The sequence below is a fragment of the Melopsittacus undulatus genome, chromosome 5, assembly GCF_012275295.1.
Source record: "Melopsittacus undulatus isolate bMelUnd1 chromosome 5, bMelUnd1.mat.Z, whole genome shotgun sequence".
In the NCBI taxonomy this organism is placed as follows: domain Eukaryota; kingdom Metazoa; phylum Chordata; class Aves; order Psittaciformes; family Psittaculidae; genus Melopsittacus; species Melopsittacus undulatus.
The window spans coordinates 56,204,335-56,220,541 of record NC_047531.1 but is presented as its reverse complement, the minus strand read 5'-3'; the positions used below and the strand labels follow the sequence as shown (position 1 = coordinate 56,220,541).

The following is a 16,207-nucleotide window of genomic DNA, read 5'->3' as shown; positions in this document are numbered from 1 at the left end:
TTTTATCAGATGGTCAATTAGTTCTCATTACTATGGACCACAAAGCTGACTAATAAAAGAAAGAAGGCAAATGAATGCCTCCAGGGTAGAAAGATGGGAAATGACTATGGAAAACATTAAGATGGAATGGAAAGAGATGGAAGGGAAAAAAGGAACGAAAATAAAAGAAAAAGACACAGATAAAGGAGGGAGATAGGGGAGATATGAAAACGGAAAAGAATAGTTTGCAAAGATAGTTTCCATTTTATTTAACCATATTTGCCCAAATCCTGGCTGAGGTACTTTATGGACCATACAGTATGAATCACAATTGCATAAAGCTGTGTAAACCACAGACTTCACTTGTGGCTTCGGAGCTCTTGGCAAATTGCCATTGTTCCATTAGATACCTGAGAATTCAATCACAAAGTTGCCTAGAAAAGTTAGGTTTAGGATGACATAAAGAAATCTTCCTAGCTACATGACCCATTTTAAGTGTGTTTTCAGTTTGCAAATGGCTAATTTTGTTGACACACAGAATGCAAAGCAGTATTTTGAATGCTGACATTATAAAAAGAAAATAACCACATCACTATAAGGACCTATTAATCCATCATTTCTATCCTTGTAATACGACGGACTCCTGCCTAACTGAAATAAAACTATATATGCTGCTGCAGGCAGACAGAAGGCATGAAGCAACTCTGTCTCTTCACTGATCAATAATAAAAATAATAGACAATAAAACAGTATTAAAATATACTTGTTTTAAATTAGAAGACTGACAGAACTAGATGGTATTTGACAGAATCACCTTTCATACGAAAAACCTGTTTTTCAGAGAACAAACCCTACTGCTGCCTATGTTCAATTATTTACCTTCATCTCAATAACAGTTTGCAGAGCCTTTGTCTTGGCTGTGTCAGGAGCATTTTCAAATCGACGATGAATCTCCTGTAGCAGCAGAAAAGAAAGCAAGAATTATCTCATGGCACTTTGTCCCACTTACCAAACGCAAACAAAATTATTATCAGCTTCTCTTTCTAATACATAGCACAACTACCTATCAGGAAGAAAAAAAAAAAAAGCCCCCCCCCCAAAAAAAATGAAAAACCAAACCTGTTTTCCCTAACTTCAAAATTCATGTACCTGAAAACAGAACAATTCTAAAGATGATTCTTTAAGCTTAAAAAGGTGAGTAAAGATCCAAGAGTGAAAAGTATTCTATTCTGAAGTGCCTGAGTTTCTGCTAAATGCAGTAAGTTTTATCTCCAGCTGTACCTGTCACATCAGTTGTACAGCCATTCAAGACTGTCATTGTAGAATAAAATGAAACAGCTTGATAAAAGAAATTAAAACAAATTCTTGTTAACTTTTAGAAAGATACGAAGGTCAAAAAATAACACACCAAAAGTCTATTTTGAATAACATATTTATAGAACCATAGAATCTTTCAGGTTGGAAAAGACCCTTTATTTTAGTAGTGTAATTACATATTAGATAATTTCCACTTCTCTGACCTGAGAACATAAAAGCAACTGCTACTAGAGAAATGGAATAAATGGAATACACAGCAGGAGAACAGCATGTCCCTAAAGAGATGCTGACACAACAGTGTCTGCTTTTTACATTGCACAGTGTTTTCCCAAATAGAGAATTATTCTAAGCTTTTTCCTTGGAAATGCCTGTATCCCCCACTGTCTGAAGTGATGCCTGGCACTTCGACAAAGGAAATGTCCTACTTCTATCATCTTAACTAATTCCATTGTGATTTGGACGACATAACCTGCTGAAAAACACCTCCCACCTCTTGACTGCACAGTAAGGACTTAATTTTGGCAACATGCCTATGATTCTAAACAGCCTGAAAACAGGGCTACTGACAGACTGAACCTCGCTAAAACACATATTTAGGTGTGACTGCTGAATGCAGGTTACATACTTATCTTTCAATGGCAGAATGGAGAAATACTGATATTTCATACCCCTGATATATTCATATTATACTGAGGACACACACCACACAGATGAATGAAAATTCAGGACTTTGCACAATAATTACAAACGTAGGGCCACACACAAATACCAGAATCAGAAAAGTACAAAAGTAGTCTTTCATTCCTTGCAAGTTATGCTTTCTGTTAAAGTAACAAAGCATTATTCCTTTCTTCTACTTTCACACATAAACTTTCACATGCAACTGATACTGTTCTGTAACAGATTATTAAACTTCAGCATCTTCTTACCTTTAAATGCAACTGAAATAATTTTAACAAGGGTGGCTCAAATATATATAGTGTATTAATGGTATGTTCAATAATTCCTTTATTTCGAAAAAAGGTAACAAAAAAGGGAAAAAAACTACTTGTTCCCCAGTTATGTGCATCATGCATGCTTTTAACTATTACATAATAACAATTACCATTGCTATTAAAAATACACCATATTTGTTTCTCAGTTTATCCACTGGGAATTTCTAGCCACCAGATATGATCACAACATTGTCAAGAATATTGAAGAATGCTCTATAACCCCTTTTTTGTTCCCAGGTTTATGCTTTAATACCTCATTATTACAAGCTAGTAGCTTCTACGATTCTTTGACATGAACAAGAAAAGCTGCAGATGGACGGACACCTTGTTACCTGTTTGGCACTAGTGTTACCACTACAGTTATACTGTATCCTCTCTGTCTACAGTTTAAAAATGATATTGGTATACTGAAGAGAGTTCAAAGAATGACTGTAGGAGCATAATTTGTCTTTGGGGTAAAGAAAGGAGGAACCAAAACAAATTTATTGTGCAAACTGATCACAACTTTAAAGTACTTTCACAGGCAACAAAAACTGAAAATGGGTTGTTCTGTCCAAAAGTACTTGTAAGATTCAGTAACTAGAAACTGAAGGCTAGAAACAGAAGTTCTAAACAATGGGGCCAGCTTCACCAGAGTTGGAGTTGATATCTCACCACTATCAATTTGTAATCAAGAATAGCTATCTTCCTTTAAAAAAAAAAAAAAAACAAAACAAAACCCTACTTCAAAAAACGATACAAACTAAAGGTATGAATCATATTACACCTACCAAGTAGGTCTACAAGCAACCACAGTACCCCTATGAGAAACAATACTGTAATTTTCTAGTCAGCATAACTCCACAGAACAGGTGATCAAACATACTAAGAACATTGAATATGTAAAGAATAGCGGTGATAGAGTGATTCTAATGCACCGTAAATAACAACAAATTCTGTGAGGATTTTTCTTGACTAAGGAATACCAAAAGAATTGAAAATGAGAGAACACAGTTTAGAATTGATGGAGTCCTAAATACTGATCAGTATCAGCACTATTTTTTAAAAATATTAATAAATTATACACATACAGAATAGTGAGGGAAGGAATTTAATCAGAAACATTTCTTCCTTCATAACCTGGCCATATTATTAACTGTTATTCCCATAGTTATTCCTGCCTTTGATTTTTGCATGGAATTTAGAATAAATGTGAAGGTGCACTTTTTAAGCAATGGTGTTTTTACAGTGGAGTAGCGTGCTTAAAAGTACAGCACCTTATCTCTGAGTAGCACCATAAGATATGTACTTTCCAAAGCCAAAAAAAAACATGACTTCCTTTTCCTGCAAAATCTACATAATGAGGAAGCACACACAACACTGAAAAGAGAAAAATATGCCCTCATACATTCATTTCTTAACAAAAAAAGAAAAAAAAAGAGACAAAAAATATGCACAACTAAAACCAGAGCTGTAATTCTGATTTATTTTTTATCTTAACTAGCATACCTATTTAATTGCAACAAAATGTAAATGTTACAAACAAAGCAAAATTTCACAAGCATCCTTCAGTTCACTGTTAACTGTCATTATTTATTTTAGAAATTATTTAATAGATCTATAAGATCAATTTGATCTTTAGTTGTGGAGAAGGACAAATCATATCTGACTAACCTGATTTTCTTTTACAGTGAAGTAAATGACTGTGGTTAAATGGTGAACAATGAGTGCTGCATGTCCTTCAACACAGCTTTCAAACATCCCTGCAACCAAATTGGTGAGATACAGACTGAATTAAGTGGTTAAAAGGTGGGTGGACAATTAGCTGGACTGTCAGGCTCAAAACCTGGTGATCAGCATTATGAAGTCCAATGTGTAGCTGTTTGCTACTGACAACCCTCAGAAGCTGATACAGTGGCTAATACTGTTCAGTACCCTATCATAGAATCATAGAATAGTTAGGGTTGGAAAGGACCTCAAGATCATCAAGTTCCAACCCCCCTGCCATGGCAGGGGCACCTCACACTAAACCGTATCACCGAAGGCTTCATCCAACCTGGTCTTGAACACTGCCAGGGATGGAGCGTTCACTACCTCCCTGGGCAGCCCATTCCAGCACCTCACCACCCTAACAGTAAAGAATTTCTTCCTTATATCCAGTCTAAACCTCTGCTGTTTAAGTTTCAAGCCATTACCCCTTGTCCTATCACTACAGTCCCTAATGAATAGTCCCTCCCCAGCATCCCTGTAGGCCCCCTTCAGATACTGGAAGGCTGCTATGAGGTCTCCACGCAGCCTTCTCTTCTCCAGGATGAACAGCCCCAACTTTCTCAGCCTGTTTTCATATGGGAGGTGCTCCAGTCCCCTGATCATCCTCGTGGCCCTCCTCTGGACATGTTCTAACAGTACCATGTCCTTTTTATGTTGAGGACACCAGAACTGTACACGATACTCCAAGTGAGCCTTTATTAATGATCTGAAAGATGGGATAGATGGCACCTTCTGCAAGTTTTCAAATTACATGAAATTTGGGGAAGACATGATTTGGGAATAAGCAGTGTGCCCTTGCTGCTGTTAAAAAACAAACAAACAAAAAAAAAACCACCCCCCCCCCAAAAAAAAAAACAGTGGAAGAGCAGAGGATGAGAGAAAACTGAGTTTCTTCAGCTGAACAGAAAACAAGGCTTGGGGGGATTATCAATGCCCTCCGTGGCTATCTGACTGGAAGCTGCAGAGATGACAGAGACAAAGTCTTCAGAAGTGCACAGTAGAAGGATGATAGGCACCAGGCAAAAATTGTAGCACACAAAATCCTGACTCACTAATACAGAAAAGATTTTACCAGAGAGCAACCAAAGACTGGACCAGGTGCCTAAAGAGGTTGTGAAATTCCCATTAATTGAAATTGCTCATTTGAGCAGAAGGTTGCATGAGATGACCACTGGGAGAGCCCTTCAAAATGCATGACTCATTGATATAAATATCTTCACTACCTGGGATCTGAAGGTGACTGAGTAGCATTGCTTAGCTTCAGCATTTTAACCAGTGTGTAGCAGAAAGTGCTCAATACCAGTAACTTTAAATTCTATTTCAGCAAAGCATAAAACTGAACTTAAAATCTATGTATCATACGAGTCCTCTATAATTTATCTCACCATTATTAGAGTTTTGCTATGTAACAGGAACACAGCTACACAGTTTGGAACCAATAACCACAGCAGTTCCTTCAGAAATCATTTTTATATTTTTCCATTTGTCATTTCCTGCATTTGCAAACACAATCAACATAATTTCCTGAAAAATAAATTGATTATATTAATAAAGAGAATAACTTGGAAAGATTTGCTGAAAATTCCACACACATGTAGGGTATCAGCTGCTCTAAAGTTCAGTTATCCCTGGGTAGAGAAATTCATCTCTATGATTTGTAATTTTATGGATACATTCAAACAGTGATTTCTAAATCCAACCAAAACCTCACATATTAGCAGACTTAAGTTTGTTAACAAACGCATCACCTAAAGTGAAAATTAAAACACAACTTCCAGTTCACCTCAGTATTCCAATCAGCAAGAGATAAAAGCAAAATCCCTCAAAACTTCAGCATTAGAGTCAAGGCAAGATAAAGATGAGAGATCAATTCAAACCATCACATTAGTTTTAATAGCACATCATTGTGTTCAAGTCTGATAGAAGTGTGAATCCACAAGCTAAAGAAAAAATTAAAAATTAAAAATTTTAACATTAGAAACCTAATCATGTAGAACTTTATTTACATACATATTATTAGTTCTTCATTCTTCCATTCCTCCCTCTTATTTAAGGTGCAAAAGCATGCATTTTCTATTTGAATTAGCTTCCAACTTCTTAATAATATTTTGTTTTCTGGGGTTTTTTTTCTACTGCAAAGTTTCACACTTGCAGAAATAAAATTCCACAAATTTCACATCCACTGAAGAGAAGTACAGGATAAAGGATAATATTAGTATCTCCAAAGAAAGCACATCTAATCTGTGATTTGTAAACAAATTACACATATTGACAAAGGAAATCCTAATATAATAAAACATCAAAAGACATTAAATTTTATGTATCCTTAAGCGGCTCAGTCATACAAAAAAAATATGACTGAAGTTAAAAACATTAAATATCTAATATTTTGGTCCCTTGTGCTAGAAAAAGCATATGAATAAATCCATATAAATTTTATGGATAACTTCACTTTGATGAGATCATAACTATAACACAGAGAAAACATCCTGCGAGAAGACTGCAGTTCCACTTTTTTCCATTCACTTAATTCCTACACATCATTAAATAATTACATAAAAAAATCAGGAATTTGCTATACAAGAATCAGAAGGTGTTTATGATTTTTTTGTAGTCTCGAACAACAAAGGTAAAAAGAATGAGTTAGAAACAGAAAAGGCAAAAAGCTCAATTTTTTTAACTCATCAGAATGATATTTCCTAGTATGATAGCAGTAAGAACTCCAGTTGCTGAATATATCTACCCCAGAAACCTAAAAATTCTCTCAAAAAGTGTGCCGTATTTATGCTGGAAAATCTTGGACAAAAGTGTTTTTGAGGTAACTCTAATTGCTCCAACTAAAATCTATAAATCTTTCTTTGAGCCTAAAGCAGAAAAGGGTGAGAATTTTAGCACATGCAAACTTCTTTGCAAAACTTGTCACAGATAACTAATATCTGATCAGATAAGGCAAACAACCTTTCTCTTCACTGGACACTGTTCAGCAGTACTCTAATGGTATGTTTAGATGGCACATCCATCCTTTCTTACTGAGCTCCTTGCTGCTGCTGTTCGGTCATTGCAGTATCAAGTTTGATAACATAAAACTAAGTCAAGTATACATATGTTATAACCTAATACAAGCCTGTTTGTTGCTTGTCTTACCCTAAGTGGAGACATAATAAAGAATGCTCATAGATATTTAGTGTTACTTCCTAGAATAAAGTGAGTACTGTTTGATTCAAAATAGCTACAAACAGGAGTAAGTTCTTGTAATAAGGCCATACTAGATGACTGCAATACAGTTCACAAACAGAACTTTGTGGAGTTGCCATTTCAACAAACACAGAAGATTAAAAGAAACAATAGCTTTTTCTGCCATAGCCTCTTTCCTTAAGTTCACTGTAAATGCATACCCTTATGAATGACCCATTTACAGTGACTGCTTTACATACAAAACCACCCTTTATTAGTTAAGCATTACATCCTTAACTCCTTAATTCAGTTTTGCACTCAGCTGGAGTAAAAATCCATCCTGTCTGAATTGACCCAATTATTAAAAAAATAATTTAAAAACATCAAACCTGTAATGTACTACCAAACATGGGTTCTATGACACAAAGTGGAAAGCTACTGTTGGTTCTTTCCTTGTTCCACACCACTGTAACATTCAACCCTTGAAACTAGAACTGGCTTCTGAAGAAACTTGCTAGGTAAAGAGTTTCTTTCTGTTTCCAAATAAAAGGCAATAGTCAGACACCTGTCCCAGTTCAGGGAATAACTGTCTAATTTTGACTATCAAATCTGCATGATGAACTATGTTGACATTCTATTACACTAATATTTCAATGAACACCCCACCCCACCTTCAATACCTGCTTAGCCTCGAAGTTTGAGCCAACCACTTCCTTTTCCCATGAGAATGCTATAGCTACAAGATCAGTACACAAATGGTTAGGGCCATGTTTATTACCAGGACTCAGTTACACAGGACATGATGGGATTGAAGGCTTCATAGATGTATTGCATAGATACCACTAAGCATCCTGGCTAATGAAAAGAAGAGAATATATTTAGGAACTTCCCTTCATACATCCTTAGTTCGTATGATTTGAGACATCAAAGTGAACCTCCGCCTGGGCAGGAGAAATGCAGTGGTGTATCAGTATATCTTGGAGATTCCAATTAGTATATGCTATAGCACTGCTCTGAACAAAGATGTATTCAGCTTTCAGACCATGTATGCCCAGTAGGAGCCCTGAGACAAACAGGTCATCAGACAACTACTGCTGTAAAGTCTGTGCTGATATCCTTGTAAAGGAGTAAGGAAACAGGACAACACTCCCAAAGCTGCTTAGCAAATACCTGACAATAACAGACAGCAGCTTCTTTTTGCTCCCTCTGGGTAAAACCAATACAGATAGTTTTGTTTTTCTCCTTTCTTCTAGGCAGATGAGAGAAAGGTTTAACCAAGTTGGTGTAATGATGTTGGACTGTCCTTACAAATCATACTTAGCCCATACTACTCCATGTGTCTAGAACACCAGATGTGGATACAATCCACACCATATCATGACATAACTTGCACTGACTTTTGACCTATTACTCTGTTTAGCTGAGAAAAATGTATCTCTATTCAGTGTATTAAAATGAAGGTGAAGAACAGGGAGGTTGTCAAAAAGAGCATAGCAAGCTTCAATATCTTAAGAGCTATGTGCTGTCACTGCCATCGGTGATAATCTTGCAACAGGTGAGTCTGGAACAATAAGGTGGCAGTTAATGTAACTTGGAAGCTATTCTGGAAGCTGTAGTCCAGTTGCTGGATTTCATCAAGTATTTCTTGCTGGTATGAGAGTAATTTTGTTTCTGAAAGTTAAGTTTAGAATACCAACAACACTATGAATCATTTTCACTATGACTTAAGAGGAGGTATTCAAAATAGCAACCATCTTTTTATAAGCTATGAAGCTGAAGCTTGTTTTCTAGGGTAGAGGAATGTGATGCAGTCACGCTATCATCTGCTGAAGAAAGGGCATCCAGATTCATGTCTCTGTTCAGATGTTCAATGAAACACCTAATTTCTCATTATTCTGTGTTAATGTGAGACTGTCCTCTCTATCAGTGAGTTGGCAAATACATCCTATGCTGGATACAGGATCTTTGCTATGGACTTGTAAGGAAAGATTGCTTGAGTTCCCCTGAATTCAGGACATTTTGGAAAAGCCCAAGAGCGTCAAATTTCTTACGGAGATATCTCTCACTAACTGCAGGAGAATCAATTTCATAACCTGGATGTGGGAGACTGAGACAGGGCTCTGGGAGATGATCAAAGATATGCACTATCTTCTATACAAAGAAAGTTGAGTAGCATTGGACATTTCAGTCTGGAAAAAGAGAAAACTTGGAAGAGATATGACAAATCTAAAATTATGAGTGGCACATGGTCTTGCTGGCGACCATCCATTCCCTGTGTCTTCCAGTGCCAGAGCAACAGGTTGTGAAGCTGCTGAGAGACAGGTTCAAATTTAAAATAAATGAGATAGGTTTTTTCCTGAAACAGAGTAGACCTGTAAAGCCACTTACCAAATGATGCTGCAGCTGTAAAAGCTTACATGGCTCAAGAAGACACTGACTGTGTACTCAGATGGCAGATCCACAGAGAATACTAAACTGACAAACCACAAAAAGTTCAAGAAAACTCTCATCTGTAAAGAGCTGGGGAGATGGGACAGCACTACAGAGATTTATTGTGCTTGACTTGTTCTTACCCCTTTCTGGGTGTCTGCAGATGGCCATTAGCTGAAAGAGAATGCTAGACTAAAAGGATCATTGACCAAACCAATACAGCTATTCCTTGGCTATGATCTTCGTAGAACCACAAGTGTGGGCTCTCTGAGAATTTCTTTTCCTTAGGAAATTACTGCAATCTTTAGTATAATCACAGTAAATGTGATACCTGCAGAAATCAGTGAATCCACATTTAATTTTCAAGGTCAGACTGCTGGCCACTACACCTGTACTGTCTGTCAGAAATCATGTGATGACCTCGAGTCCCAACATCATGCTTTGAATTACGTGCAGGCTTCAGAGCTGGAAAAACAGATGGATAGCTTTTTGCTTCAAGATACAAATCTTTATTATTATTCCCAGGACATAATTTTAGCACAAAAGTCTACTTTTTACCAAAGTCTAGCACACTCATAAAGTCAGAAACAGTACTAGCAGATTCTGACATCTCAGAGCTTGCTTTAACAAAGATGGCCAAAACACTATTAAAATTTTTCTCAGTTTTTCTAATGTGTTAGAACATGAAGTATAAATGCTGACCTCCCATGCACATGCAAATCCCTTTGAGATACTAACACTTCCTTTAAAATGAGTATTTAAAGAAGAATTTAGCATGCCTTTCTAGATACTAAGAATGCTAGATATAGAACCATCAAGAAAGCAGATTGAGTTCTCCAAGGCAGCTCCAAAATTCCACAGTTCGTATCTGGTGCAGCAAAAGGCTAAAATAACCTAACACTATGGAAATACAGATAAACGCAGAAGATTAGCTTGAGGAGGGTGACGTAGACACACATAAGAGGTTCTGCACAGAGACAACTTCCAAGTGTGGAACAGGGATAACCACTCTGAACCAGACTCTGCAGAGAAGAGCAACTTAGTGCTCATAATGTTAGATGCAGTCAGCCACAGTCCAGAAACATCCCGATTTTCTCCAGCCTCCTGGACCCTCAAGCATGAGACCTGAGCTTCATGCAGACAAGCCTGACTTTGGTTAACTCAGTCTAGCTCAGAGCTCAAGGACAGCACAAGGGTACTAACCGAACCCTTCCTGATGTGAACCAATTCCATAAGGAGATAATTTGATATCTCTGCACATGGCACCAAGTTTTCGAGACTACTAGGGTGCTCAGCTTTAAGGCTGGATCCCACACCATATCAATAGCTTAAGCTACAAATTACAGCGCACCCAGCTTACCCTTCCCAATGTATTAGAGCTGGGTCAGCACTGAGGATTAATTAAAGTGTTAGATAAACAGCACTTGCACTTTCAAACTCAGTAAGTCATCTCTACCTTCTCCAGGGAATTTTACACCATAAAGGCTAGGATTTAAATGACTGATGATTTTCAGATATGTGTGAATGAAACAAGAATTCTTATCTCTCAACATCTACTCATCAGTAGCAGAAACAAATGTAAGAGCATTCCTAAAAAATTACACAGCTGCTGCCAGCTTTTCGTTTATGTTGCTGGACTTAAAGCAGAAACAAATGGAAGCCATTTGGGGCACTTCCTGAAATAGATACAAGAACTGGAACAGAATTATCATTGGTTGCTAAATAAAGGAAAAACTAGTGTAGAAACTCTGGAACTGTATTATCTTCACTCCAGACACTCAAGAGATTACTGCTCTAAAAAAAATAAATCTGGCCTAAATCTGGCTCAGAAATGTAATGGGCCCTAGCTTTTCTTACATAAATGCTTGCAAGAGCATAAGTACAATGGGTCAGGGCATGTAAAACATATGAATAAGGGGTATTAAGAAGTATTTACTTTGTTCCAGTACTTAAAGAAGGACACAAGAAAGCTGGAGATGGACTTGTTACAAGGGCCTGTAGTGGGAATGGGTTTAAACTGAAAGAAAGTTGATTTAGATTAGATATTAGGAAGTTCTTCATTATGAGAGTGGTGAGGCACTAGGCCAGGTTGCCCAGAGAAGTTGTGGATGTCCCATCCCTGGCAGTGCTCAAGGCCAGGCTGGACAGGGTTTGGAGCAACCTGGTCTAGTGGAAGGTATCCCTGCCTCTGGATGATCTTTAAGGTACCTTCCAACCCAAACCAGTCTATGATTCTGTGATTGATGTATTGCAAATACTCATCTCAAAAAACTCTGTGCCTGACCTCGCTTCCCTGCCTTCTGAGGGAGGGGGCTTAATTCCTGTCAGGCTTGCAAAAAATGTTGAACCATGAAATAGACTTACAATGCCCAAAACAGGCCATCAGATTCACGCACACACATATTATATATAAATATATATATGCATAGCTATCAATTCATGCATTCAATCTACAGATGTATAATAATTTTTACAGAAAATTTGCCATTAGTGAATACATGCTTATACATACATATCTGTGTATGTACGCAATACATGCTGAATTACTAGCCTTTTAGAAGTTAATATGAGAATACTTTAGGAAGCTAGTTGATAAGAGTAAAATACATTTAACAATATCAAGAAATTTACACTGGGACACATGAAATCCTTTATTTTTATGAGATATTTGCATTACATTTAGCCTGTATTTTATTATCATTATTTTAGGATGATCAATAGTGAAGAATGCCTGTCACTGTACTCCTCTAAGGTGCAATACAGATATAACAATGGTTTTTGTTTTCTGTTTTCAGATGGATGGGGGGGAGGGGTTATTATGTCTGCAGCAGTATCCCTTTAAGTAATCTTTTTTTTGGCTGTACATCCAGGGCAGCTAATAGTTTTATCAAATACCCTTCACAGCAAGACAACTGTTTCCATGGAAACCATAGAGCAATCATCCATTCCTCCTGCAAGGATTTCTCTCAGTTTTCACCTCAATACAGGTAGCTACTTTCTGTCAAACTACAACAGAATGAAACAATGAATTTTAGAGTCTGTGACAATTTATCTCCAGAACTTCATACAAAGACTACAGGGAAAGTGGGGCCTAAATCACAAAACCCCATAAAGCACACACAAGGAAGCCTTGAGGAAGTTTTAAAACAACAGGGACAAATTGTCAATTTTGCAACGTAAAAATACAGCTTACAGAGAGGACAGAAGACTTTTTCCTTACAGTTGTGAAACAGAGAAGAGACAGAGAAGAACGTAAGACTGGAGATGAGCCCAGAGCTTGGTTACCTACCTCTCTCAGCATGTTGTTTTCTTTTTCCTTCTGTTCGAGAAGGCTCTCCAAGTGATGCACGTGCATCTCTGCCTCAGCCAACCGTCTTGTTCGTTCATGATCTTCCTCAGTGGCTTTTGCTGACAGACCTTTACTCTGCAGCATCTCCAGCAGCTTTTTGATGGACTCATCACGTGCATTTAAGGTCTGTTTCTGTGTCTCAATACGCAGTTCCATCTCTTCTAAGGTTTTACGTAGCAGAAAGAGCTCCTTGGCCTGGCGTTCATGCTCTGCATGAAGTCGTTGGAAGTTTTCTTCTGTCAGCTCTGCCACAAAGGGCTCACTGGTTCTAGTGCTGCTGTCCTGCTGGAACAGCTGGTTCAGGTCCCTCTGGATCCGCAGCTCGTCTTGGAGAGCCTGAATAGTCATCTGCATATGCTAAAAGAACAAATAAATAACATCAGAGGATTCTTTCCACTGAAAAAATAAAGAGAACAGTATGAGCCACATCAGACCTCCTGAGCTACCAACCAAGAGGAAATTGCCACACCAACAGTCCAGCTTTCTTTTTTTTTTCTGAAAGCAGAACTGAGGTGGGACTGGGTCACACAACAGAAATTGCAGTTCCCAGTGACTGTGAATACTGTGAGTTAACACAGTGGGATAACACAGGGAAAGCACAGTTTGCCTAGGAAAAAAGTCCTTGTTTCTTATTCAGATAAACATTTGTTTTCTTCTTGACAAGACAAAAGTACTAAGACAATAACAGTCAAGGACTAACACACTAAACAAAGACCTGTTGACCAGAAATAAGATGCACAGACTGATACATCTCTACTCCCTTAAGATGTGCTTACAATTTAGTCTAAGTGTGAACAAGTAATATGGACTGACTCCTGGGGTCTACCTTTGTATTATAAAAATCAGTGTCTGCAATAAAGCTACTTCCAGTATTCACTAGGACTAGTTAGTATTAGTTATAACCTATTATCAAACTTGACAAAGGAAACACACTGTTAAGGTCTATAATATAAAGATGTTGCCCAATTAATGTTTGACATAAATACAAGTACCTCGTATTTCACTCACATATTTATGAAAAGATGTTAAAAGATCTGGGTTTAAGCATTAATTCAAGAATATGACACTTCTTATGTTAAATTCCTTGGAAATATTAAAAGCTGTCTGGAAATGATCCTGGGCAACTGGTTCTTGGTGGCCCTGCTTGAGCAGGGAGGTTGGACCAGCTGATCGCCAGAGGTCTCTTACAACCTCATCTATGCTGTGACTCTACGAAAAGACAATAGACAGAAGACAGTATTTGTAATACAGTTATTTACCTTTAAGTTCTTTTAGAAATGTTAAAGATTACTGTGGTCATATAGAATGGTACATAAAGGCAGTCCAATTCCATTTTCTTTATAAAGGTCATACTTTAGACTGTGTACTTCACCTCCTTTTGCGTTCTGGCCTAAGAAGAGCTTTTCAAAATAAAGATGCTATTCCATAATCAGTTCAGGTACCACACAGACATTAAAAGGAAAAGTCCAACTCTGTGTCCTTCCTTAGGTGGGTAACATTGACAACTGGATCAAAACTTCATGTGGCTGAAACTCAACCCCATCAAAACCAAACAAAATGACTTTCCAGCCAGATCTCTGATCCAGTAGATGATGCAACTAGACCAATGCTGATCCTTGTGAAAAGCAGCAGTGGGAATGAGCACTCAAGGAGCTGGCAGAGAAGAAAATGAAACCATCCTTAATGGTATCAGCATAAACTGAAATAAGCTTAAATGCATAACTTCACAGTTGATTTGAGATGCTGTAATTAACCTTTATTCCATTTCAATAAAACAATATTTGGCAGTTACTAATTCTGTTAATCTAAAACTTCAGGTTACAGAATCTGTGATAACACAGCACAGGTAGGCAAGGGGTAATAGTTACTCTCTTCTAAAAGGCACATTGTGTTTGTATATTGGTGGGTGCTCAGCATAAGAGATGAAAAGAAATAACTCAATATGGATTTTGAAAACGTTTTTATAAATCACTTCTTTTTTTTTTTTTTAATTACAGATTTAAGCTTTCAGTTATTGTTATTTCTTCAAACTGCAGTAAAAGTGAGAATGTCAGACCGCCTCCAAGCCTGAAAATCAAGGCACGACCACAAACAGCGTGCAGGTAGGCTGTCTGTTCAATTCATGTATGTAGATCAAGTTGTAAGAGAAACCCTACTGCGCTCAGGTAAAGGTTTGCCTCAACTGTACCTACACAATACCAATAAAGACAGTAGGACTCAATGGTAGTAGAGAATATCTTTAAATTTTGTTAAACAATAACCTCACCAGATATACATTTACAATTCCACACATGAGTTAATTCCATTTGTATTTGAGAAGCTGTACTTATCCACAGCCCAGCTGTGTGTTGTTCCCCCAGCTAACAAACAAATTCCCACATGCTTCCACCTGGCTCTCCATATACTGCCACTTCAGCATTTCCTTTCTCCCAGGCGAGAAAAGAGCTTCTTCTGAACAACCACATCATCTACTAAATGAAATTACTTCCTCTACTCAGTGTTGTCTCAGAATCAAACTTGGGTTATTTATAAACATCCATTGACTAAATCATCACAACCAAATTCCTTCATTTTTACAATTTGATCTGCTGTGAAACCTGACTTCAGGTTACATAGGCAAAACCCGTGTTTCAGACCCACAGAAATTATCTCCCCCAAAATTGGAAAAGCCTCCATGCAACTTCTGAGTCAAACAACCAAAAGCTATTCTATGATTCAGAAACATGATGTGAAACATATTATATGTTTCAGAAACACGATGTGAAAAAAAAAGTGACAAACAGCATTTATAGATCAGTCTGTTAAGCAAGGACAAGAGCGTTTGGAACACCTGACATAAATGGTCAGCAACTGCCTTGAATTCAGTTTCCCAGGAAAAATTAAGAGGTGAAGTGAAAGGAAGGGTTAGCATTGAGCTTATGAATTAGTATGACTGTTCTCTGAACTGCTCAGCTGAGAATTAACATCATTATGTGCAAGGTAACTTGAAAATACGCCACAAAAAATTATTCTACGCTTTTGACACAGCACCGTTTCCAACATGCAAGATGTATGCAAAATGGGTTCTTCTGTCTGCTTTCCAAATTTTTTTTTTATTTTCAGAATAATGGAAGAATGTCCTGTATTAGCTGGCATAATAAATAAACCACTTTTTCAGTTAACACAGCTTGTCTTCTACACTATTTGAAAGAAAACATGGTTTTCCCCACGAAGG

At 37.4% G+C, this 16,207-nt stretch overlaps 1 protein-coding gene across 1 annotated transcript in view; it reads right to left on the bottom strand.

Moving 5' to 3' along the window:
- The window catches only part of ERC1 (ELKS/RAB6-interacting/CAST family member 1), a 284,155-nt gene that overhangs the window by 209,230 nt on the left and 58,718 nt on the right, over positions 1-16,207 (bottom strand). The window contains exons 3-4 of the mRNA XM_034062833.1: positions 12,934-13,350; positions 859-933 (exon numbers count right to left, since the gene is read on the bottom strand). Coding sequence (XP_033918724.1) covers positions 859-933; positions 12,934-13,350 — 492 coding nt within the window. The remainder of the gene's footprint in view (positions 1-858; positions 934-12,933; positions 13,351-16,207) is intronic.